Source organism: Borostomias antarcticus (assembly GCF_949987555.1).
Source record: "Borostomias antarcticus genome assembly, chromosome: 6".
Taxonomy (NCBI): Eukaryota; Metazoa; Chordata; class Actinopteri; order Stomiiformes; family Stomiidae; genus Borostomias; species Borostomias antarcticus.
This window is the reverse complement of record NC_140239.1, coordinates 16,201,961-16,226,935: the sequence shown is the minus strand read 5'-3', so window position 1 is coordinate 16,226,935 and position 24,975 is coordinate 16,201,961. Positions and strand designations below refer to the sequence as shown.

At 44.3% G+C, this 24,975-nt stretch overlaps 1 protein-coding gene across 1 annotated transcript in view; it reads right to left on the bottom strand.

Moving 5' to 3' along the window:
* phka2 (phosphorylase kinase, alpha 2 (liver)) overlaps window positions 1-24,975 on the bottom strand; it is a 118,084-nt gene that overhangs the window by 71,873 nt on the left and 21,236 nt on the right. Inside the window, exons 12-16 of the mRNA XM_084439393.1 lie at window positions 20,886-20,981; window positions 19,839-19,946; window positions 19,588-19,666; window positions 19,159-19,293; window positions 2,248-2,357 (exon numbers count right to left, since the gene is read on the bottom strand). Coding sequence (XP_084295519.1) covers window positions 2,248-2,357; window positions 19,159-19,293; window positions 19,588-19,666; window positions 19,839-19,946; window positions 20,886-20,981 — 528 coding nt within the window. The remainder of the gene's footprint in view (window positions 1-2,247; window positions 2,358-19,158; window positions 19,294-19,587; window positions 19,667-19,838; window positions 19,947-20,885; window positions 20,982-24,975) is intronic.

Below are 24,975 nucleotides of genomic sequence, written 5' to 3'. Positions count from 1 at the left end.
CAACTAAACTCATACAGCCTAGCCTATAATAGGCCTACAGTATAGCCTAGAATAAAATAAACACATTTCCACTTGAGTGCATGCTTTGATCAAATACAGTACTTTATTCTGAAATAAGGCGTACGCTGCATCGATAGGCTACTGTATTCGCAGAACAAAATGGTATAGCCTAAAAGCAAACCAACATTAGAACAATGAGAGCAAATGATAAATAAATAAATAAAATGAAATGACAGACAAGTTGTCGTGTCTAGGCTATTGCAGCCTAAACAACCGATGTAGGCTAACGTGGCCTAGGCTGTAGGCTATTATTTAACAAATACAGTAGGCCTAGTAGGCTAATCTACATGCTTACAACACGTCTGTGTTCCTGAAGTCCATTAACTGGGAACGAAAAATGACTCGATGCTCCTCTGCTTCAGGTTGCTGACGCGCTTTCTGGCTACCAAGGAATGCAGCTCTCGCGCAGCAGACTCGTTTGCGTTTTGCGCTCGACATTAGAGTAACAAAGAAATTAAACGTGAAAGTAGGCTACAGCCTACAGGCAACATGTAGGTCTACATACAGTTCTGTTTTTATTCACAGTAGGGTACAGTACTGTAATGAAAATCCCACCAGTAACCAGATAGCAGGCAAAAAAAAAAACTACGTTTTTTAAGCCTGTCCGGTAGACCGGGCGGTTCGGATCTCTGAAGTTCGGATGAGTGGGGTCCTACTGTATTTTTAATTTTGACAGGTTTGGTCCTCCATAGGAGGGTGTGGTAACTTGTCTGAAGGTGTTATCACCTGTGGTGTGAAGGTGTAGGTGCGGTCTACTACCTGGGGTGTGAAGGTGTAGGTGCGGTCTACTACCTGGGGTGTGAAGGTGTTGGTCTACTACGTGGGGTGTGAAGGTGTAGGTACGGTCTACTACCTGTGGTGTGAAGGTGTAGGTGCGGTCTACTACCTGTGGTGTGAAGGTGTTGGTCTACTACGTGGGGTGTGAAGGTGTAGGTGCGGTCTACTACCTGTGGTGTGAAGGTGTAGGTGCGGTCTACTACCTGGGGTGTGACGGTGTAGGTACGGTCAATTGCCTGGGGTGTGAAGGTGTAGGTGTGATCTACTACCTGGGGTGTGAAGGTGTAGGTGTGGTCAATTACCTGGGGTGTGAAGGTTCAGATTCAGATTCAGATATCCTTTATTCGCCATTATGTTACAGTAGCATATAGGAATTTGCTTTGGCATTTAAAGTGCATACAGTAAATCTCTTTTCACAAATAGAGACAAGTGCAAAACAGGACAGAACAGTGAAACAACAGGACAATAAAGTGCAATGGCTGGTGGTCAGGGAGGTGTAGTTAGTGCAAGTTCAGAGTTCCATCCCGAAGCAGCTCCCCTTGGAGGGGGGGGAGCGGAGGAACCCTGACTCATTTATGAGGCGTGCTGCTGAGGAGAAAAAGCTGAGTCTGTGGCGGGGTTTTCAGGGTCATTGGCAACCGTAGCCGCCTACCGTGGGGAAGCAGGGTGAAGAGATTGTGACCCAGGTGGGAGGGGTCTGCCATAATCTTCCAGGCCCGCCTCAAGGCCCTGGTGTCATGTAGGGACTCGAGGGTGGGGAGGGCGCAGCCGATCACCCTCTCCGCAGAGCATATCACCCGCTGCAGCTTGGCCTTGTCCCTGATCGTAGCCGCAGGGAACCAGGGCTCAATGATGGAGGTGTAGAACTGAGGGCTCAATGATGGAGGTGTAGAACTGAGGGCTCAATGATGGAGGTGTAGAACTGAGTCATCATGGTCCTCGGCAGCTTGAACTTCCTCAGCTGCCGCAGGAAGAACATCCTCTTCCGGGCCTTCTTCATGAGAGCGTCGATGTTCAACTCCCATTTCAGGTCCCGGGAGATCGTCATACCGAGGAAGCGGCATGACTCCACAGAGGCCACTGGGGTGTCTCCCAGGTTGATCGGAGGGGGAGGGGCTGCCTTCCGTCTAAAGTCCACTACCATCTCCACTGTTTTGAGAGCATTTAGGGCCAGGCTGTTACAATTGCACCAGCTCTGCAGCTGCATGATCTCCCTCCTGTAGGTAGACTCAACCCCCTTGGAGATGAGGCCCACCAGGGTGGTATCGTCCGCAAACTTCAGGAGCTTGACCGACGGGTGGAGACGCAGCTGTTGATGTACAGGGAGAAGAGTAGGGGGGACAGAACACAGCCCTGCGGGGAGCCAGTGCTGATGGACTTTGGGCTGGAGATGTAGGTGCAGTTTATTACCTGGGGTGTGAAGGTGTAGGTGCAGGCTCGGATGTCGTACAACTTGGATGTTCCCAGCATGCCGATATGCCGGTAGGGCCGCCCACTCAGGTTCAGCTTCTTACAGTTGCCTGGGAAACAGATAAACCAGTAGAGTTCAGTTCTTCTTCTGTCCTCCAGTGTGGATCTAAAGCCAGGTTCACAATCACATACAACAGCCGCAACGAGACGCTAGTTTTTCTAGGGTTGCAAAATTCCGGGAATATTCAAAGGTGGAAACTTTCCATGGGAATTAACGGGAATTAATGGGAATTGACAGGAATAAACTGGGAATTTTGGGGTTATTTATACCAACTGTATTTACCTTGCCATAAACAGACATAAATATAAACATATTGTTTTGTCATGAGCACACATGCAGGCATGCAATAAAAACATTTAAAATATTTTTTTTTGCTTAATCTATTTAAGTAGAACTTTAATGGATTCTACAGCCCTCTTCGTGTGCAGGATGCTCGGAATTAGCTGTGCATGTGATGGAAGAATGCATTGCACATGTGATGGAGGAATGCACAGTACAGGATTGAAATTCAACTGAATTTGCATTAAACCCGGTTGTTTTAACCAAGATCATGCTGCAAGATCTAGAATTGCATTTTAAATTTTTTTCCCCTACTAGGCTACATTTAAGTTCCTTGTTATACGGGTCTCCGGTGGTGTAGCGGTCGAATGCATTTTGTTCCGGTGCATCTGCCCACCGGGAACCAGTGGTCTCCTCCGATCCGAGTATGGCCGGATCCCAGAGGGAGTGGCCTATTGGGCCACCACTCCCCGAGGGTGGTTAGTTTAATCTCGGCTTGAGAGTTTGTCACACAACAGCAACCCTGTCATGTGTTGGAATAATGGTTGTGAGCTGAGATAGTCGAGGAGTTGTCTCTTTCTTTCCCATTGTAAACCGTCCGGGTTGTGTGACGAATCCTCAACAGATAGTAGTGGGTAATTGGACAGTAGGTCAAGGTCAATTGGCTACCAAATTAGATGAAAACAGTATAAAATCCTCCACCCTCCAATCCTCCAAGTATGGTCTGCTTTCTGGCTATACAATTAATATTAATAAAACTCAGACACTGGCTATCAATTATGATCCGCCAATGGAGATAAAGACCCTTTATTGATGGAATTGGGAAGCAGAAAGCATTAAGTATCTGGGAGTCTGTTAAAGTCATTTCAAGTCATCACCCATGTGTTCACTCCAAAAATAGTTTTTCTGTTTTCCTACTTGATTGATGTTCCTGACGTTCTCTGAGTTTATTGTTTTACAACGTTTGTGGAAACCAGAAGTTAACTCCATTCCCACAGAAGAAATCTTGTTTATCCAGACCAGTTGGTCTGTAACGTCACTCACATCCTCTGTACCCCCCTATAAAGAGTTCTCCCTTTCTCAGTATCTTTGCTCTGACTAATGGAAACACTTCCTGTGTGAGAGACCGCTTGCAAACGTATTTCATAATAAATCTATTGTCTTTGTTTTAAACCAGCTTGAATCGACCACTCGCGTGCTCTTATTTTTAAACCAAGTATAAAAATACTTTCAGAATCTGGCGACGAGAATTGGCCAACTAACGTTTTTTTTTGCGTGCTCCGGAGGCGAAGCGTGGATCCGCGGCAAGTTCGATCTTGTGGAAACAACTCCGAGCGGCCAGCGTAGGCTGTTGGCTAGTTTTCTCGGGGGCCAGCTCGCTAAAGGACTGGTACGTTGTGAATCTTAATTATAGTGGTACGTTGTTTTTCAGCTGGGGACATTGACCATAGTTTTATTCGCACCGGTTATATGATTCTGTGTTATGCACTACATCGGGTTATTTTGTTCTGCATTATACAAGGTGGTTACGTAGGCCGTTGGCCGCATGACTGCTTACGAAAACCTGTCCTAGGTTGGGTTTTCAGGCATTTAAGTTACCTCGGATAAGCCTGGTTCTGTGTCATGGGGTTGCGAGACTCAACAAGTTTTTTTTTTACTCCAGTTGTGAGGGCACAACAACGGAGATGGCTGTGATAGTTCGAGAGTTTATTTGAAACCCCGAGTGATTAGCTAAGTTAGACGAGGAGGCCTTTGTTTTGTTTTGTTTGAGTCTTGTCTTGGGATTTCAGATCCTATTTTCTGGGTTTTTGTTTAGTGTTGAACTTCTGTATATGCTAGCTACGGTTTGGTTTTGCATTTAAGTGTCTGTTGTTGTGCTGGCTTTGTTTTGTGTTAGTTTTGGGGTTATTTTGGGTTTTTACGGCACTCTGTGCTCAGCCTTTATTCTTTTGGTTCTGCTCCAAGCTAGCTATCTTCTCTGTTAGCTTGTTTTTCGTTGTTCTAATGTTTCATTGCTAGCTTCCACGTGCTAGGTAGTTCACCGCATGTTAACTGGTCCGCCACATGGTTTGACTTCTGTTTTGCTGCTTGTGTGAAAAGAAAAGAAAAAGTGAGAGAATTCCTGTTTTCCCTCGTGGTCCACCATTTTGTGGGTCCACCATTTTGGCTTCTGAAGTCTGCCATTTTTTTTAAGAAAGGGAAGAAAAAAGAAAAGAAAAGAAAAAAAATAACAGGAAAGAAAAAAAAAAAAAAGAAAAGAAGAATCTCTCAGCACAGCAGTTATTGGTTTTTACTGTACTTTTGACATTGTTTGTATTTTGTCCTCATACTTTATTTTAAAATGGGAGCTACTTCTAGTACACCAAAACGTGAACCTTTTCTTGGCGCTGAAAAGGTAGTTGAATTGAATTTTCCCCGTGTCAGGTACATTGTCTGTTAAGTTGCTAGGAAAAGTTAAGGGACAGCTTGAGAAGTTTGAATTAACTAAGCTAGGTAGGAAGCCAGAGAACGCCATTAAGGGGAGACACGGTAGGTGAAAACATCGTTTTTCAACGCCCTGGTCAAATGTGAGATTTTGTGCTAGTTTGCTTCCATAACATGTCTTCTTTCATACTAGTGGAAATAAAACATCAAAAATACGCATTTAGATGTTTATTTTACTTCATTTAGTCTGTTTGCGTCTGTAGATTCTTCCTAAAATCACCAAAAGTTAGCCTTTTTTCTGAACTTCTCGAAGCGTTTCTTTCATCTGGATCCCGTCATCCGGGGTATCTTTAGAAAGCTCTAGCTCTCTAGCACACTATTATCGCAACCAAACCTGTTAGTTTCATTTGTATTAGCAACCAATCGTGGAAATACAAAGGCGGCTTTGATGCTAACCGTGAAATCTCATTGGCTGTTGTAGATTTCTGAGAACGTGATTGGTTCAGCGCGTCATGTGACACGTTTCCACTTCCTTATATCTAATCCAAACAATTCCGTCTGTAAAGCGTTCTAAACGTAATAATCAACAACGACAACAGTGTTTGCCCGCAAGGTTGAACAGAAAACAAGAGAAACTAAATGGAAAGGTTTACATTTATGAGATATAAAGTGCCTATTCGCGCAAGTTGTCATTAGCAGGTGCTAGCATGTCCAGTGAGCAGCAGGGAGATGAGGCTAGCGTTAGCATGTCCAGTGAGCAGCAGAGAGATGCGGCGCGTTTGAATGAGCTGATAACTGGGTTGATTTGTCCTAATTGTGCAGGGACTGGTCTTAAAATTAACATAGATCCTCAGAATAGTGGGTTCTGTAGTACTTTGCTCTTAGAGTGCAGTCTTTGTGAGAAATGGCTATCGCAAAAGTGTCTACACATCGACTCGGCTTCATGATACAACTAGGAATGATGTTGCATTTGATGTCAATGTGAGGATGGTCCTCTTAGCGCACGAGTTAGGGTTGGGGTATGCAGCTCTCCAAAAGATTAGTAAAGTGTTAGGGATCCCAGGGCTTCATCTGAAAACGTATCAGAAACATGACAAGAGGGTGACAGGTAGGCTATTGAAATGTGTTCCCTCTCTCTCTCTCTCTCTCTCTCTCTAGCCAATATCAGAAGCCTATACATATGCACAGTAGTCTCCCTCTCTCTACCTGTGGCATTTCTACATGCATCCATAAACTGACCAAATAAACTGTTTTAATTTCAGTTGCTGAAATAGAGAGAGGTCTGGAGTCCTTGCACAGAAGCAGAGAGCAGATTAGGCAGGCATATGCAGATGTGGACCCAGAGGTAGGTAAGCTGACTGCCAATAAATACAAAATGTTACAAAATTATTACAGTTATTGAGAATTATTACAATAATTCTCAACCAGCGTTCAGTGGACAACATGAAGGCGGCAATATGGGGTAGTCTGCTTCACTGATGACAACCCCATGCGCACCAGGAACATATTGTGGTTTTAGGACAGTTTTGTTGACTGCAGCTGAGTGGGTTCTACAGACCAGCTGCTTAGAACAGTTTTGTGAACTCCAGCTGAGTGGGTTCTACAAACTAGCTGCCTAGAACAGTTTTGTGGATAGCTAGTGTGGTGCCATCTGAGGAGTGACTCTGTAGACCTATGACGGCGTAGCTTGATGTCTCCTATGGTGTTGCTTTTGACGATGGTTATATCACTTGTTTGTTTGGCAATCTATATTTAGCTTCTATTGGTGTTTACCCTGCATTGTTTACCACATCTTGTCCTGTGTATTTATGAATCAGCTTACTCTTCATGTTCATTCATTCATTCATGTTTTCTCCATGTAAAACGCTTAAAAAAACACAAAAAGCTAGATAATCTGTTTTCTCATACATGTCCTCGTCAAATGTGTCTATCTTTGTCCATGATCTGTTCAACAAAATAATACAAGCTTTCTAAAAGGGAATGTTCTCTTCCCTACTAACATTGTCTCGTCTCTAGTCTCGTCTTACTAACATCCCACTCGTGGGCTGTACCTTGACGTGGTGAGTGGGCTTCCAACTAAACAGGTCTTACTATACTCTATACAAAATGTCTACTCCTGGACTATTTTGAATCCACAACATGCTGTGTTATTCAGTTTTGAGTTTCTATGTGTTTTCAGATGTTGTGTAATGTTGTTACTAATGATGTGATTGGATATTGTGTTTGTAAATATTGGTTTACAATGCAAATGTATGGTTTTTTACATTACAAATTTTCAAAGCCCGTTTTCTCAAAATGAGTTATTTCTCATCTTAGGGACATCAAAACCACCACTTGAGTAGCACCTACATACACCTAACTTTCCAGTTTTGTTCCAATCCATATTCTGAGAGTTTGTCCAAGGGGGATTTTTTAAATTTCATTCATAGCCTGATTTATATAACAGTTTATCCCTAAAACATGGCGAAAATTGGTCTTTTTATGACTGTTGACAGTATTTTCTGATTTCTGAAGTGAAGAAAAGAGATATCAAAAATCCCCCTTGGACAAAGTTTGAATAGGGATATGTGAACAAAATGAAACAAGAATTTTGAATCTGGCTTGAACCAGTTAAAAAAATTGATTTCCCGAAATTATGCAAATTAGCCCATATTTAGCGCATATAATGCCTAATTTGCATATTTATCCATAAGATTTCAGAAAACTTGTAATACAAAAAAGATGCTCCTTAATGTACCTAACAAACTGGGGGAGTTTGATGGTGATACCTATTAAGGATTTTTTTTCCTATTCACCTGGGGTGTCTCCCCTTAACTGGTCTCACTTTTTTGCCTGGGAGACAACTGCGAATAACTCAATTGTTAGAGCTGAAACTGCCCGCATCAAAAGGGAGGCTAGAAAGAACTCTGTCACTGCTAAAGCTGTTTATGTTAAAGGATTAACATGGTGATTTTCACTTTTTTTGAGTTTGAACGTGCTATTTGCACAATAGGACATTGAAGAAACACAATAAAAACATTAAATATATCCGTTTTGTCGTTTTTGAGAAACTGGAAGCGTAACATTTTCAGTCCAATTTGACTTGGGGTAAAAATACTCCGAATTCGTGACGTTTTTCCCATTGTTGACGTCACCCTAAAGTTTGAAAATCCCGCCTCCACTCCCCTGCACCGCCTCCAACAGAAATCTGTCTGCCTCCCGCACCTGCTGTCTGCGCCGTTTCACCATCTATCCAACAGGGTAAGGCAGCTCTGAACCCTTTCTCATCTTGAGAATAATTGAATAGTTGCAGTCTCTTAATTTTATATAATTTGTACGTTTTATAGGCCTAATTGTATTTGTGGTTGTCATACATATTGGGAAGTTTTCACCATGATCTCCGTGTCTGAGTAGCCAACCTAGCTACTGTTAGATAAACGAACCATAACGTTAGCTGTAATTGGCAACAGTTTTTAAAAAGCTGTCTGATCCAGCTAGCTATTTGTCTTTATCCAGCATGTTGACGTTAGCTAGCCTAATGTTTGGAATGTCAGCTAGCTGTGTTAATTATCCTAGCATGCTAACGTTAGCTCTCAATGCATTTGCTTTTGGTAATGTTAGCCCTCCAGTGCAATGGCAGAAACACAGCGCACCATACTGTACTCTTCCCTGGCAGAAACACAGTGCACCATACTGTACTCTTCCCTGGCATAAACACAGCGCACCATACTGTACTCTTCCCTGGCATAAAATCTACTTGCACCAGGTGCAAACTCTGCTGTAAGGTTTCCGAAGCGATAGCCTACCATCACTGTTGTGAGCGTGCTTTGTTGTATAGGCCAATAGTTATCCAAGTCAAAGTTGGATATAAGTCAGTTTGTCTCCACAAGAATCTCCCGATTATCTCTCGCTCAAACTTAATTCGATATAATGTAGACTTACTGATAAATAGCCTATTGTTGTAATTTATGCTGTTTTGCATATGCAAAATAACGATGCTATTACTAATCGCTTTTATAATTTGCCCCCTTTTCTTGTAGCCAGATCACTACATTTCCAATACTGGGACTTGAGGTCCAGGTCTCTTCAGGGCTCTGGAGGTGTGCAGGTCCTGGAGGACAGGTTGCAGCCAATGTCACCTAATGATATTATAAATGTTACAACACCGCCCTGTTTTATGAGAAAGTAGCCTATGTCTTAATTTAATGTCATGTTGTATGCGCAACAATTACCTCGGAAAATAAAGACGTAGTCCTACCCGTGCGGGTTTTTGTCATTTATTTATTCTCACATTGAGATCTTAACTTGATCAAACACACCTGCTGTGTACTGAATCGTTTGTCCTAAGGTCTTGTATTGCAGCGTTGTGATGCGCATATAGAGGCTACTGTGCTAAAATTATGACTACATTTCAGGGTGGGTGGAGGTGAAGATATTAAGTCAAGTTATGTTCCTTTCATAATTTACAACTCCAAATAATTGTAATTCTGCAAAACATTCTGAAAGTTGTGTAAGGCTTATCATCACTGTGGCATCTGCTCCACATAATGTTGATCATCCCAGCACCTCGATCCGACCCAACTTCAGGAAGCATTGCGCATTTTGGGATTAAACAGCTCCAGTAGCGATATTCTATTATAACCAGAGGGCATTACAATAACATTCAAAACGAGATCTATTGACTGCATGACCTGTTAGTCTCCAGACTCCGGAGTAGGCTAGCCCTTGACCGCTGCGCTCACGGAGTCTTGGAGCACGGCCCTCTGTCTCCAAACTCATCCATTATGCTGAATCGCTGCGCTACGCATGCAGTCTGCCACATATTAGTAGGATCAGTAGGCTAGCCTATATGTAGGCTACATCCCCAGCCCCTTTCTGCAAAATGTATTGTGTTGCCTTTGTATGTGAAATGAGCTATAATGATTTAATTGATCTGACCAATAATCAGTTATTGCAGTGGTATTCCGCTCGATTCCTTACATCACCACAACTGACAGATGTTGAACCCAGAACAGTAACGTTTCAGTGTTCAACTGGCTTTGTTGGACACCTACTAATATAAATAACGTTAGACTGGTGAACAATGCGGATGTTATGTCGGTTTCACAGCGCAAATGATCTGTCTTCTGGTAAGACCCACAGTTGCAATTATTTGACTAACTAGGTCTATACTGTTCGTAGCTGGCTGAAAGCTAGTCTAATAGCCCAAGCCTCCAAGCTTGCGTGGCCGGCTGCAGGGGGCTATTCCTCTGTCGCGGGGGAGACGTGTCGTCGTTATACCTTTATCGTACTTTTCCCAAATAGGCCTAATGCAAATTCGAGGATACGGCCTGTTAGGTAGCGTGTATCTTTATAATGTTTGGGGGTTAATATAATATTAAGGACTTTGTAAATGCCCCTGGTAAGCAGCTAGAAAAATGGCTATTGATCTGGCTGTTGTGCGATCTAGCTCGTGTTGTCTAGCTCGGAGCGGTGGTAGCTATGGTAACGGGGCACACGCCTGTCAATCAGAATGATTCCAGTTGGTCATTTGCTCAGAGAACTGTCAATCAGTTGTTAATAATCACACCCAGTTTTGAGTGAGTGAACTTTTTGAGTGGCAGATTCAGACCTCTAAAAACATGTTTTAAAATAATTTGTATGGATGAATTCTGAAATAGTTAAACACATGTGTTTTGTTGTTGCCTAAAGATACCTGGAAAGTGTTATATTGAACCACCATGTTAATCCTTTAAGAAATTAATTCCTCCTTCAGACAATGACGATCTTTTAGAACCGTGCCATTTATATCCTAATCCAAATGCGTCCGGCCCTATTCCAGGCCCTCAGGCTCAGCCAGGCCTAGCTCCTGCCCCTATTCAACAAGTCGCCGCCCCTCCTCCAGCCCATGTGCTGGCCCCGACACCTCAGCCAACCTCCTTGGTTCACGCCACCCCCCTTGCTCCTGCATTGTTACGGTTTACAACCCCTCTTGCTGTTCAGTCACCTGTCCCCTCTGAGCTTGCTACGTCCCAAACTCCTTGGATGTCTCAGATATCGCCCCCTCCAGGTTATTATTCTCATAGCAATACTCCTGCAGGGGTCTCTTTTAGTGATGGTAACATTCAGTCTAATTTGGCTATTACTTTCCCTAAGACATCCCTTTCTGCTGGGGCATCCCCTCCATTGACTGGTTCTATAACCCCTGATGACACCTCAGCCAAAGTCTCACCTCCTTTACTAACTCCCCCTGACAATACTCCTCCCCCTGCTCTTGAGACATTAGAGGACCATTCACATTATAGTCTTAGGTCTACTGGTCCAGTTAACCAACAACAACTTTCTTCTGCATTAGGTAAGCTGCTATTGCCAATGATTAGATGCATGAATCCTGTACCTCAACCCCCTCCGGGCCAACCAGGTCACGCCACGTGGAGCCCTTTTTCCGATGTCTATAGACCTTTCTGTTGTGATGAGCTTCGGGAGCTTGCTTCCTCATTACCTGATCCTGCTAAAGACATTGATAGTTTTGAGAGAGATGTGAATGCTGCCATTCAGATGTACAGGCTGCATTCTGAGGAACTTGAGGCTGTAATAAGGCTAGCACTATGTCTCAAATGGGCTGATCTGAGGGGTAAATTTAATAAGTTGCCTTTTAATGATCCTGGATTTGCTGCTCAGGTGATGGCGCTACTGCAGAGAATCAGGCTCCGGTTCCCTCCTCAAACTAACTGGGACCTGATCTCCTCCTGTAAACAGAAACTGAATGAGTCTTTTGATGATTTTTATGAACGCCTGGAGAAGACCTTTTCTCTCCACTCTGGCATGAACAAACATGCCAATGACTACAAAACTGTGTTGAAACAACAATTAATGAACAATGCTCTCCCTGCCTTCAGTGACCAAGTCCGGACGTCCGGGTGTGTAAACTGGGAGACCCAACCACTAGAACAGGTGGTGGGTGTTTTCAGATTTGCAGAACGTTTCAATCTACTAAAGGAACAACGGGAGGCCGCTGTAAAGAAGGACTCTGACGTGAAGCTGCAGGCTGCACAGATTAGGTACTTCAACACCAATGCTCGCACAGGGCAACAGCAGAAAAATGGACAGCGACAACAGTCAGGGGAGAACAGAGGGAATCAGGGTAATTCACCACAAAACAGCAGGGTTAACAGTTCAGATGACCGTTGTTATTTCTGCAACCGCAAAGGACATTTCCAGAGAACATGTAGAGAATACGCTAGAAAGCAAAAGTCTTCTCCTAATCAATGGGGATCTGCACCCCCTCCTGGAGTCTCTGTCAGTTCTCCACAGGGAGGTGGGTCCTGACTAGATGCAGGACAGGTAGACAGTGCAGTAGGGAAAGCTAGGGATAGTGAGGGTGTACGTGATGAGGGGAGAATCATTCATATTCATCAATACCTTAATTTGCATACCAATCCAACTGTAACTATGATTGTTAATTGGGAAAATTTGTTTTTTTTAGCTGACACAGGTGCTCATTCTTCTGTAATTAGTACTGCTAGCATGACACAGCGCCCTCAAGTGACTGAGGAGCTTGCTAAAACTGTTGGTGCCGCAGGCATTGTGAAATCTGAAAGAGTGACTGTTCCATTGAAAGTGGAAGTAGATGATTGTCAGCTAACACACCAGTTAATTTTGAGTGAATGCTGTCCAGTGAATCTCTGTGGGCGTGACTTGTTATGTAAGCTAGGTTTTCAGATGACCTGTTCCTCAGAAGGTGTCACCATACTCAGACCATCAACAATGACACCTCCGGAGGTGACAACCATGTACAACGACGTGCCTACCGATTGGTCTTATAATTGGTATGTTGATTGTAACACTCATACATCACAACATTTAGCAAAATTGTTTTCAAAAGTACGGACATGTTATAGCTACGATGCTCCGCTCACCCCTCATGATACATTACTCTGTACCGCATCAACATCTTTTTTAAGCCAAGACCATGGGTTTGAGGACACTTAGATGTTGCCTCAAGTTGATGAAACATTGATGTGTAACATGTTGTTTGTTGGACCTGATCATGCAGTTCTTTCTGTCGACCTTAATGGTACACAGAAACAGCTGTATGATGGTCATTCTGTGCCTCGTGTCTCTTGCCGTTTCTGAGTTTGTTAATAGGAGGGATGCTGATGCGTGGCTGATGGACATAATGACAATAACGGACTGGGTCGGAAATCCTCACCAGATGAGGTATTCCGCCAAGACGGGGGTAAGAGCATTTCCTTACACCTGGGCTATTCCAGTCACTAGGGCCAAGGATCATGTTTCTTCCAGACACACTCTGATGACACAAGATTTATCTGCGTTACAAGGGCTTCCAGATTCATTATGGGCAAAGGACAAATTTGATATAGGGAAAATTCGAAACGTGAATCCTGTTGTGGTTACCCCTAAAAGTTCATTCCGACCGAAGCACGCTCAGTACCCGCTCCCTCTAGAGGCTATAGAAGGTATTGCAGAGGTACATGCATCTTTGTTAGAGCGTGGAGCCATTTCTGAGGTTGACAGCTCTCCTGTCAATTCTCCAATCCTCCCTGTGCGCAAAGCCTCAGAAGAATGGCGTTTTGTTCAAGATTTGCGTTGTGTTAATGAAGCTGTCATTGCTAGGACTCCTCTTTGTCCTAATCCTGTAACCCTCCTTGCCTCCATTCCTTCATCAGCTGCTTTCTTTAGTGTTATTGATCTCAGTAATGCATTTTTTTCTGTACCTGTACACAGTGATAGCAGATATTGGTTTGCTTTCCAGTTCAAGAACAAAACATATGTCTGGAATGTTATGCCTCAAGGATTTGTTGATAGTCTTTCTATCTACAATGCAGAGCTTGCGCGCAGCCTAGAAGGGTTTATTCCACCACAGAATAGCACCATTGTCCAATATATGGATGATTTGCTTGTTGCCAGCTCAGACAAGGAGGCATGTATCAAAGACACAAAAGAATTGTTGTTTTATTTAGCAGAGAATGGCCATAAGATTTCCAAACACAAAATCCAGCTGGTGCGTGAACAGGTTACATACCTAGGTCACGTTATTTCTAAACAAGGGAAATCTTTAGGTAACAGCCGTGTGGAGGCTATCCTTGCTCTGCCCATGGCTACAACCAAGAAACAAATGATGTCTCTGTTAGGAACTGCAAACTATTGCCGGGCCTGGGTCCCGGATTTCGCTGAGCTCACACAACCCTTGTCCGATCTGGCCCACGGACACAACCTTTCTCCCTCTGACCGAATCACCTGGACTGACGAAGCACGACTGACTCTAACGGCCCTTAAACAGAGGCTGTCTACAGCCCCTTGTTTAGGTCTCCCTGACTATGACAAGCCTTTTCACAAATGAAAAGGACGGTTATATGTCCGCCGTTTTAACCCAAAAGCATGGGGACCGGTACAGACCGGTAGCATACTACTCTAAAAGGCTTGATAGTGTAGTTAGAGGGTTAATCCCATGTCTAAGATCAGTGGCGGCGGCCACTGAAGCAGTATTGGGATGTGTCGACGTGGTAGCCATGCGACTGCTAATCGTGAATGTTCCACATGCTGTTTCTGCTTTACTTTTACAGGCAAAGACTTCACACCTGCATCCAGCGAGACTGTTACACTATCAGAATGTGTTACTAACCATGTCTAATGTTACTCTCCAGAGATGTACTGTCCTGAATCCAGCAAAACTGTTGCCAACACCAGATGACAGAGATCCACATGATTGTGTGGCTGTTATTGACTTAGTCAGTAAGCCACGCCCTGACCTCACTGATGTTCCTTTGTCTAACCCTGATTTTGAACTCTTTGTAGATGGTTCTGCCCAGCGATCACAAGCTGGTGAGCCTGTTGTTGCTTACCACTGCTGATACAGTGCTGGAATCAGCCAGACTTCCTAACCATCTCTCTTCACAGGCCGCTGAATTATTTGCGCTCACCAGGGCATGTATTTTAGCCAAGGGTAAGTCTGCTACTCTCTACACTGATAGTGCATATGCCTTCAGCACAGTCCATGATTTTGCAATGCTATGGAGAAATCGTGGGTTCCTCACCTCAAGCGGTAAACCCATTGCTCATAATACTTTGATTAACCATTTATTGCAAGCAATGTTGTTGCCATCCAGTTTAGCAGTATGCAAATGCAAAGCTCATGCTAAAACCTTTGATCCTGTGTCCATAGGTAATATGGCTGCTGACTCAGCTGCTAAAGCGGTGGCGCTATCCTCTTGCTCTCCTGTTTTGTCTATGTTGTCTCTCTCGTCTGCGGATTCACAGGTCTCTCCTCCCATGTCTCTCAAAGACATTGCCGACCTACAAGACTCTGCTCCTTCTGATGAGAAGAAGAAGTGGAAAACCAAATGCACATTCAATGATGAAAACAGGTTATGGCTAGGACCTAATAACAAACCAGTCTTACCTCGTTCTTGTTTCCAGTATGCATTCACACTAGCGCATGGTCCTGATCATATTTCAAAAATAGGAGTTGTGGATGACGTAAACAGGTATTGGTATGCACCAGGGTTCACTGTGTTTGCAGAGCAGAGCTGTGCCAAATGCATCATCTGCATGCAAAACAACATTGGGAAAGGTATTAAAATGAAAATGGCAGCTCACCCTAGACCAGAGTCTCCGTGGGAACATGTTATGATGGATTTCAGTGAACTTACACCATGCGAAGGTTATAAATATTGCCTTGTCTTAACTGATGTGTTTTCTAAGTGGACTGAAGTTTTCCCTTGCAGGCATGCCTCAGCAATCGCTGTGGCCAGGAACCTGCTCCGAGAGATAATCCCCAGATGGGGATTGCCTTTGAAACTTTCCTCTGATAGAGGAAGCCATTTTGTGAATAATGTGGTTAATGAGATTTGTAAGAGTTTGCAAATTGACCTCCGAACGCACTGCAGTTACCATGCTGCATCAGCTGGGATTGTGGAAAGAGCTAACCAGACATTGAAGGTTAAGCTCACCTTTTTTTTTTTTTATAAAGAAAAAATAAAAAAATAAAAATAAAAATCCTCCATCCATCCATCGTCATCCGCTTATCTGGGATTGGGTCGCGGAGGCAGCAGTTCCAGCAGACATTTCTTTCCCTAGCAGCATCAACCAGCTCTGCCTGGGGAATCTTTAGCCACTCACAGGCCAGTGCGGAGATGTAGTCCCGCCACCTGGTCCTGGGTCTACCTCTCCTCCCAGCCGGACACGCCTGGAACACCTCCCGACGCAAAGCAGCAGCGGCTCTACTCCGAGTCTCTCCCGGATGACTGAACTCTCCGATCTCTCAGGGAGACCCCAGCCACGCTCCAGTGTTAATTTCGTTGACGAGAACTATGACGAAAACTATTCATCAACGACATTTTTGGGGTTATCGTCACGAGACGATAACTAAATAAAAATGTATGTATGATGACAAAAACTATGACTATATCTATTCACATTTTCGTCAACAAATAAAAACTAGACTAAAATGGTTATGGAGGGACGTATGGGAAAAGTTCAAATCCGAATGTCGAGGTTCGGGATGTGCGCAGTTGGATCATGGATGTATTAATAGAACGAGTTGGATGCAACCTACAGGTAGCCTGTGTGTATTTAGCCTACATTTGAATAGTACCGTTGCTACACCGGCCGGCGGGAAGTCAACTAACAGCATACGACTGCTGCGCCTGAACTGTTCAGTAAATGACCACAGTTCAGAAATGTCTTTGTCAACGTTCGCACACACCGGGAGAAAGAGGAGAGCAGACATCTGGATAAACTTCATATTTGATGCAAAGGAAAACAAAACCATTTGTAAACCGTGTGGGGTGAAAATTACTGGCAAAAATACAACAAACTTAAAGCGACATTTGGAGAACAGTCATCCCGAAATTCACGAGAAGGTAAGCACCCCCCCACCCCCGGCTAACGTTACTGTATTGGCTAAACCCAAGCTGGTGTGTTTCTGAAATACTTCAAATACAATACAAGCTAAAAGAAACCAGTGTTTCACGTAGGTTTGTGGCGGGGGAGAACTGAAGTGTCTGATCTTTGCAACGCTAACGTTAGTGGCTAGCTAATGTTAGGCACAGGTTAGCTAACGTTACACTGTGTAGCAACAAGTGGGGCTATGCTTCTGGCGGCTGGCGGGGGTATCTAGCGTTAGCTAGTCTGGGTAAGCTAGCTAAGCAACTACTGCTGCTGTCTAATGTTATACTGTAGCTAGATGGATAAGACACGAACAGTTAGCTACCTGGCGCTGCCATAGCCCCTCTCCTCCGGTGTGACGTTAGCTAGCCTGTGCCTGATGTTAGCTAGCCTGACTAGCCAACTAGTGCTGACATGATAATGTTATAGCTTGCTATATCAGGCACAAACACAGTTAGCATCAGACTGGGGGAGAGGAATGCTTCATTATGAAACTGTCTGACAGAAGTAGCCACGCTTCTGTCAGTCTGCCCCAGGGCAGCTGTGGCTACAGATGTAGCTTACCACCACCGGTATGTGTCTGAATGAATACTGGACTCTGTAAAGCGCTCTGGGTTTCATGAAGGGCGCTATATAAATCCAACTTGATTGACTGATTGAACTAAGCCTGTTAAATTTGAGTTGTCTAAATCTATGGTAGATTTTGGCGACTAAAATCGTAATGATATTTAGTCAACTAAAACTAGACTAAAACTAAAACAAGTCAGATGACTAAAATATGACTAAAACTAAATGGCATTTTAGTCAAAAGAATATGACTAAAACAAAATCATAATTTGCTGTCAAAATTAACACTGCCACGCTCCAGAGAAAACTCATTTAGGCCGCTTATATCCGTGATCTTGTTCTTTCGGTCATGACCCATCCTTCATGAGCATAGGTGAGGGTGGGGATGAATATAGACCGGTAGATCGAGAGCTTTGCCTTTTGGCTCAGCTCTCTTTTCGTCACAACAGTGCGATAAAGCGACTGCAGAACCGCACCAGCTGCTCCGATTCTCCGGCCAAACTCCCTCTCCATGGTTCCCTCACTGGTGAACAAGACCCCCAGATACTTGAACTCCTTCACTTGGGGTAAGGACTCATTTCCTACTCGGAGTGGACAAACAACCAGTTTCCTGCTGAGAAGCATGGCCTCAGATTTAGAGGTGCTGATTCTCATCCCAGCCGTTTCACACTTAGTTGCGAACTGATCCAGAGAGTGCTGAAGGTCACAGGGCGATGATGCCATCAGGACCACATCATCTGCAAACAACAGCTCAGCTCACCGAACTGCAAACCCACCTCCCCACGGCTACGCCTCGATATCCTGTCCATGAAAATCACAAACAGGATTGGTGACAAAGCGCAGCCCTGGCGGAGGCTAACCCTCACCGGAAAGGAAACGACTTACTGCCGAGGACACGGACACAGCTCTCGCTCTGGGTGTACAGGGATTAGATGGCCCTAAGGAGGGACCCCCTCACCCCATACTCCCGCATAACCCTCCACACGACCTCTCAAGGGACCCAGCGAGGGAAGCCTTCTCCAAATCCACAAAGCACATGTAGACAGGTTGGGAAAACTCCCAAGCCCCCTCCAAGATCCTTGCAAGAGTGAAGAGCTGGTCGGTGGTTCCACGATCAGGACAGAATCCGCATTGTTCCTCTTCAATCTGAGGTTCGACTATCGGCCGGCCTCCTTTCCAGCACCTTAGAGTACACTTTCCCTGGGAGGCTGAGTAATGTGATGCCTCTGTAATTGGCACACACCCACTGGTCCCCTTTTTTGAATATTGGGACCACCACCCAGTCTACCACTCCCAGGATAAAATCATAAAATAAGTATATAAAATTAAAATTAAAATTAAAAAAAAATATGTTATAGGCTACAGAAAAGGTCAACATTTCCAAAATTCCCGAGCTTAACTTTCCATGGTAAATGTCCGGAAAGTTTCTGGAAATTTACCGGAACTTTCCGCCCCTTTGCAACCCTACCTCCATCTCGTGGTGAATCTTTCCATAACATTTGACGTTGGCTATGTTCAATCCTTAGAACGGCAGTTTTCGAACTTTCGACATTCCTAATTGGCATTCAATAAAAAATCTCCCAATTCATTCTAGAAATGTTGTGTGTGTGCGTCACGTATGCATGTGCTTGTATGTGCGTGTGTGTGTACGTGAGTGTGTGCATGTGTGTACGCTTGTGTTCATGTGTGGGTGTGTAACGGAGCTGACATACCCATTTTGACGTAGATGTGGCTGAGGATGCGGGCAGGCATGACCCGGATGGGCAGAACCTCCGACACGGTCTGGACCTCAACACCATGGTCCCTCAGCAGCTCCTGGATCTCCTCCGACTCCGACAGCACACACACTGACACCCAAGCACGCGCACACACACACACACACACACACACACACACACACACACACACACACACACACACACACACACAGAGGAGGAGAGGATATGTGATATACATTCTCAGTCTACCAAAGCCAATGTAATAACATTGGCCTCGCAGGACCCTGCTGACTAACAGACAGACAGACAGACAGACAGACAGATAGATAGACAGACAGACAGCTATGAAAATCGGACTTCGTCCTGGGCGGAGGTACTGAGAGCCTTCGTTATAGGAAAAGTGTAAAATGCATTGTGACCAACCTTGTACCACCACGTCAGGTTTGAAGTTGGTGGAGAACCTCCTGTTGAGAGGGTCGACCTCTCCTGGAGCCACAAAGCCCTGAGGGGACACAGGAACAGGAAGGGTTGGGGGGGGGGCAGGAGAGGGAGAGGAGAGGGAGGATGTGACAACCGAGTATGTGTGAACTGTTATTGTATAAAATTTAGAGTTAGAATTGTAGCTGTGTGTGTGTGTGTGTGTGCGTGCGTGAGTGTGTGTGTGTGGTCCCAACCTCAGCCAGCAGACAGCCTAAGATGTAGAGACTCTGTCCCCACATGTGAGGCAGCTGTCCCTTGGCCACACGCTCCACTGAGTGAGGGTTAGCGTACTCCTCCTCCATCTGAACACACAACACACACCATCAGCATCACCATCATCATCATCATCACCTTCATCGCCTTCATCATCATCATCATCATCGTCATCATCCCCTTCATTTTCAGCATCATCGTCATCACCTTCATCATTATCATCACCACCATCATCATCTCTGTCCGACAAGACAATACATTAAACAATACCGCCCTTAGTAATAGAATAGAAATCCCTAGAGCCTGAACCCCTAGAGCAGGGGTGTCAAACTCTGGCCCGCAGTGTAATTATATTTGGCCCGCGAGGCAATACCAAATGACTACTAGAGCTGGCCCACCAGTATTATACAGCGCATTCACCGCTAATACTACAAATCCCATAATGCTCTGCTGTTGTTTTGGTGCGTCAATCAAGACAGGACCCAGAAACGCCCTCTCTTCTGTGACAGTAGTCATAGAAATCTCATACTACAACAGGAACCATGTTACCCCTTCTTAAAAATGGCGAAAAGAAAGGCAGAAAACAGAAGCTTTACGTTATGTAACGTCTCACTGTGATAGAGACACCTGTGTTGACCTAGCCGGCCGCTGTGTTTGCTCTGTTCCTGTTCATTCAATCCTGTCTGCCTTCTTGCCGGCCTGTCTGCCTGCGTCTGTCTGCATGCCGGCTGTCTGTCTGTCTGCCTGGCTGTAGGACAGTCAGGGTTTTACAAGCTTCTCTACTGAGCAGATGGAGCACCAACACTTGTGTCTGAGGGCGTATTCACATATGTTAGTGCACACCATTGATGCGCACCAAAAGCGAAAGTGATAAGTGCATATTCAATGTTAAAGCAAAACTTGTTTGGGTCCATATTAAAATTTTCATTTGTTCAATGTTGGCCCGCGACTTTGTTCAAGTTTAAAATTTTGGCCCACTGTGTATTTGAGTTTGACACCCCTGCCCTAGAGAGTTCTGGTACTGTTACCTTCTCAGGTGGGACAGCATAGAGTTCTGGTACCAGTCTGATCCCGTTCTTACCTCGGATCAGAACCCCCTCCAGAGCCTCTCTGTACTCTTGCACCTGGAGCATGCAAACGTGCACACACACACACACACACACGTCAGACAAACACACACACACACACACACACACCAGACAAACACATACCTGTACACTGTAACAGAGTGGCTTTAACCTGCTTGGGAAAAGCGCACCTGTCCCCTTAAGGCTTTCAATTACCGAGGGGTATACATGGGCTCCGGTAGCGCATAGGAGGGGGAGAGCCATGACGTGGAAATGAGAGCGGAGAATTTGGATGTTCATGTCAGACGCGCAGACGATCAAACAGTTCGAAACAGTGAAACGTGCTTATTATATTAGTTATAAGTTAACTAGTTTTTAGTTAAAGGTCTTAAGATGAAGCTGACCTAATATGAAGTTGATCGGATGAAATCTGTAGGAGGAGTTTGTTGAAGTACGAGGCATGGAAATGGTAAAAACAAGGACAAAATGGCACATTAAAGGCAAAATGGTGGACTTCCTGTTGCATGTTGGGTATAGCTCCAAGAGACATTTTAGTGTCTCGATGAAATACATATGCCCTCCGAATTTCTTATTCGGTCAGCTTCATCTTAAGACCTTTGTGATCAAAACTTATCCAAAAAATTGAGTTTTCACCAAACACCCTTGCCGTGGCGTACCGCCAAAGTTTGACATTTCGCCATAAAACACGAAGTCCTCATAACTCCTCCATACATTATCCAATTTGTCCGATATATCTCACGCTTCATGATGGTTCTGTCCTGAACACATCTATGTGTCAGTATTGCGACATACTTATAGCGCCACCTATTGGTGAAACAGGAAGTCCTCATAACTCCTACATACGTTATCCGATTTGCACCAAATTGCTGACGCTTCATGAAGGTCGCATTCTGAACACATCTATGTGTCGGTGTTGAGTCACACTTACAGCGCCACCTACTGGTGAAACAGGAAGTACTCATAACTCCTACATACGTTATCCGATTTACTCCAAATTGCTCATGCTTGATGAAGGTCGCATCTTGAACACATCTGTAAGTCAGTATTGCGTCATACCTACAGCGCCATATACTGGTGAAACAGGAAGTCCTCATAACTCCTACATACGTTATCCGATTTACTCCAAATTGCTCAGGGTTGATGAAGGTCACGTCCTGAACACATCTATGCATCGGTATTGAGTCACGCTTAGAGCGCCACCTACTGGTGACAGGAATTTTCTCTCAGTACTGGACACTGAAATAGCACAGCCTTTAACGGCGCCGCACCCCGTCACGCGTGGGGTGCGAGGGCCCGCTCAATGCTGCTCGCAGCCCTAGTAATCCTTACAATTTCAATAGGGCCTCGCACCGCCAGTGCTCGAGCCCTAATTACAAACAAAGATCCAAGGTGTAGGTAGAATTATTTTTATTGAAATAATCAATTTAAATCAGAACCAAGAACATACCATACAAAAATAGAACAGATGCATAAAATAAAGTGTGTGTGTGTTTGTGTGAGTGTGGAGCAAATGCTACTACTCCAGCCTGATGCTAAAGTATCTCCCCAGTGCCTCAGTCCGGCAGCCCCTAGCTCATATTCTCTGTGTCCTGCGCTGACGTCCCCTCGTGCTCGGGTGGCCTTCTCCCCCTCACTCCTTTATTGTTCTCCATTTGAAGCTTCCATGTTTCCCTGTGTCTTTGCCCGGTCCTTTTTTGCTCAATGCTTTTTGTGATCCCCAGCTTTCTCCAGTATTTTAGTCCCTGTGTTTGTCCAGTCTCTGTAGTTCCTCTGTGCTTCTGTTCCTTGTTCCGCCATGCTCCAGTCTTCCTGTGTGTAAGTCTGGTTTGTCTTATTGACACGTCTTTGTCTGTTTCCCTTTGTTTGTTGATTGTCCATTTGTCCTCTCCCCTAGTTCAGTGTTCTCCCATAGCTCTCAGTTACAGCACTGTCATATTATCTGAAAAGACTGTCTCATTTAACTCTTCAGTTAGCTCAATGAAAGCTCTTTGATGCTGGGTGAACTTCTTTTCTGACAGATGCTTGTTTCTGGCTGCTGAAATATTATTTGCTGAAATGTAGTGTGCGAGGCAGCTTCTGTGGTACTTAGCATCATAAGCAAATGGATCTTGATGTGTCAGCATGCGAAGATGTATTTTTTCATCAAGCCTCTCTGAGGCAGCACTAAGGACCTTTAACCTTGTGCTTTCACCTGTTCCAGTACTTATTGCAGTCAATGGCCATTTTTGTGTGTGGCTGAAAGCCAGCGCACCATAGGTGCGTGGCTGTAAGCCAGCGCAGCATGGAGAGCAAATGTCGGGTTGTCCCTCTCTCCCTTCCCAATTAATACATCCCTATGTATTCCCTTGTTGACCTGCAGTTCTATGTTGCTACCACAAGAGGCAGTGGTCCCAGAACACCAAAACAAAAGACTGTGACACCATTGATTTTCAAGAGCTCCAGTGGCCTAGTGGTTAAAGGATATGTACACTGAATTTGATGTTTAGCCCTATTCTTGGCTTCCCTGGCATGTATCTGACTAGTACAGGTTAAAATATTTCTGTTTTGTGCAGTACAGAGTTCTGTGTCAATAACGTCGGTGCGCGCACCCTGGCTCGTTGCTAGCTATGGGCACACTCGAAGAACTCTAAAAAGTATGATATACGTGGATTTCGAGTTCAGGAATTACATGGTTTATGCTTACCAAGCCCTGAAGTCGTCCTGTAAACCCCATTGGTCCAAATTAACACTTAACAATGAATATATCTCTTTCAGGAAGGGCTAGCTTATGGTTGGCTAAATGAAAAGGATATTGACTTCCAAAACCTTTTGATTTTGTTCAAATAAAAAAAGTTTTGTGTTATTTCACCATGAAAAATAATTTATGTATATGCTTTCCGCCTATTCATCAATGTGTTTAGAGGTCAACAGTACATAATTAAAACAAATTATCAACATAAATTCAGGTAATCCATGTGCACAAGGTACCTCACTACTCTCACACAAAACTTTAAGTGGATCAGAGCTTCCTTTGGAAAACTAGACTGCGCAATGTAACCCCAGAAAGATCTTTATTGACTCTGTGGGGTGCATCACTTCATCAGTTAATTTCACTAATATCCCAGAAAAATAAAGTTCCACAACAATGCATTTCTTGAATGGGAAACCCTGAAGATAAAAAATAATTGTTGTGTTTTGTTCCAACTTGGGTAGGGGTACAGTACCTCAAAATCTGAGGGCCCCTCCTGCTAAACTAACAATTTCTGCCTACACTAAAGTCATCTTTGCAGGACTATATTCTAGTATTTCTTTGGGAAAATAAAATTTTAACTCTTTGGTGTTGTTGGACAGTTACTTGGGTCAAACCACAGCAAAGTCGATGCAAATTATGGGCTTTTTTGTCACCTCACTCCTATCCGGACAGGCCTAATTTGGCTCTTTTTTAGATATTAGGGTAGGTCTAAAGAATAGCCCAAAAAACGTCTTTCCCACAAAACTAAAGTTCCACAACCATCCATCTCATTAATGGGACACATAGGGGATATGAAAAGGCATGGTTGTGTTTTGTTCTAACTCGGGTAGGGGTACCTCAAAATCAGAGGGCCCCTCCTGCTAGACTATAGCCTAAAGAATAAAAGTAGGCTACATTCAACATTCATTGGAGTGGTCCAGTTGGATATGCTAGCCTAATATAAATAAATTGAGGACCTGTATTTTCAGTCTTTGCTGGTAGCGAATGCCACAGACAGACAGGGAGGAAATCTATTTGTTTCATGGTTTCATTGTTTGTGCTCTATATGCACAAGATAGTTAATATCCGGATATAATTGGCAGTAGAGCGGGAAAAAAAACTATCAAAGGCATGTCACCAGCGAGAAAAGGCCAAAATTAGAAGGGAAACCTCCAACAGTTAACTGTGGTCATGGAGCATCTAATCCAGTTCTGTGTGCATATGCAGCATTTCCGTAATATCGGTGCCGGTCCATGTGTCTGGGAACATTTCAATGTCCTGGACAAACGGGAGAAATTCTGGTAATTATATTTTTTTATT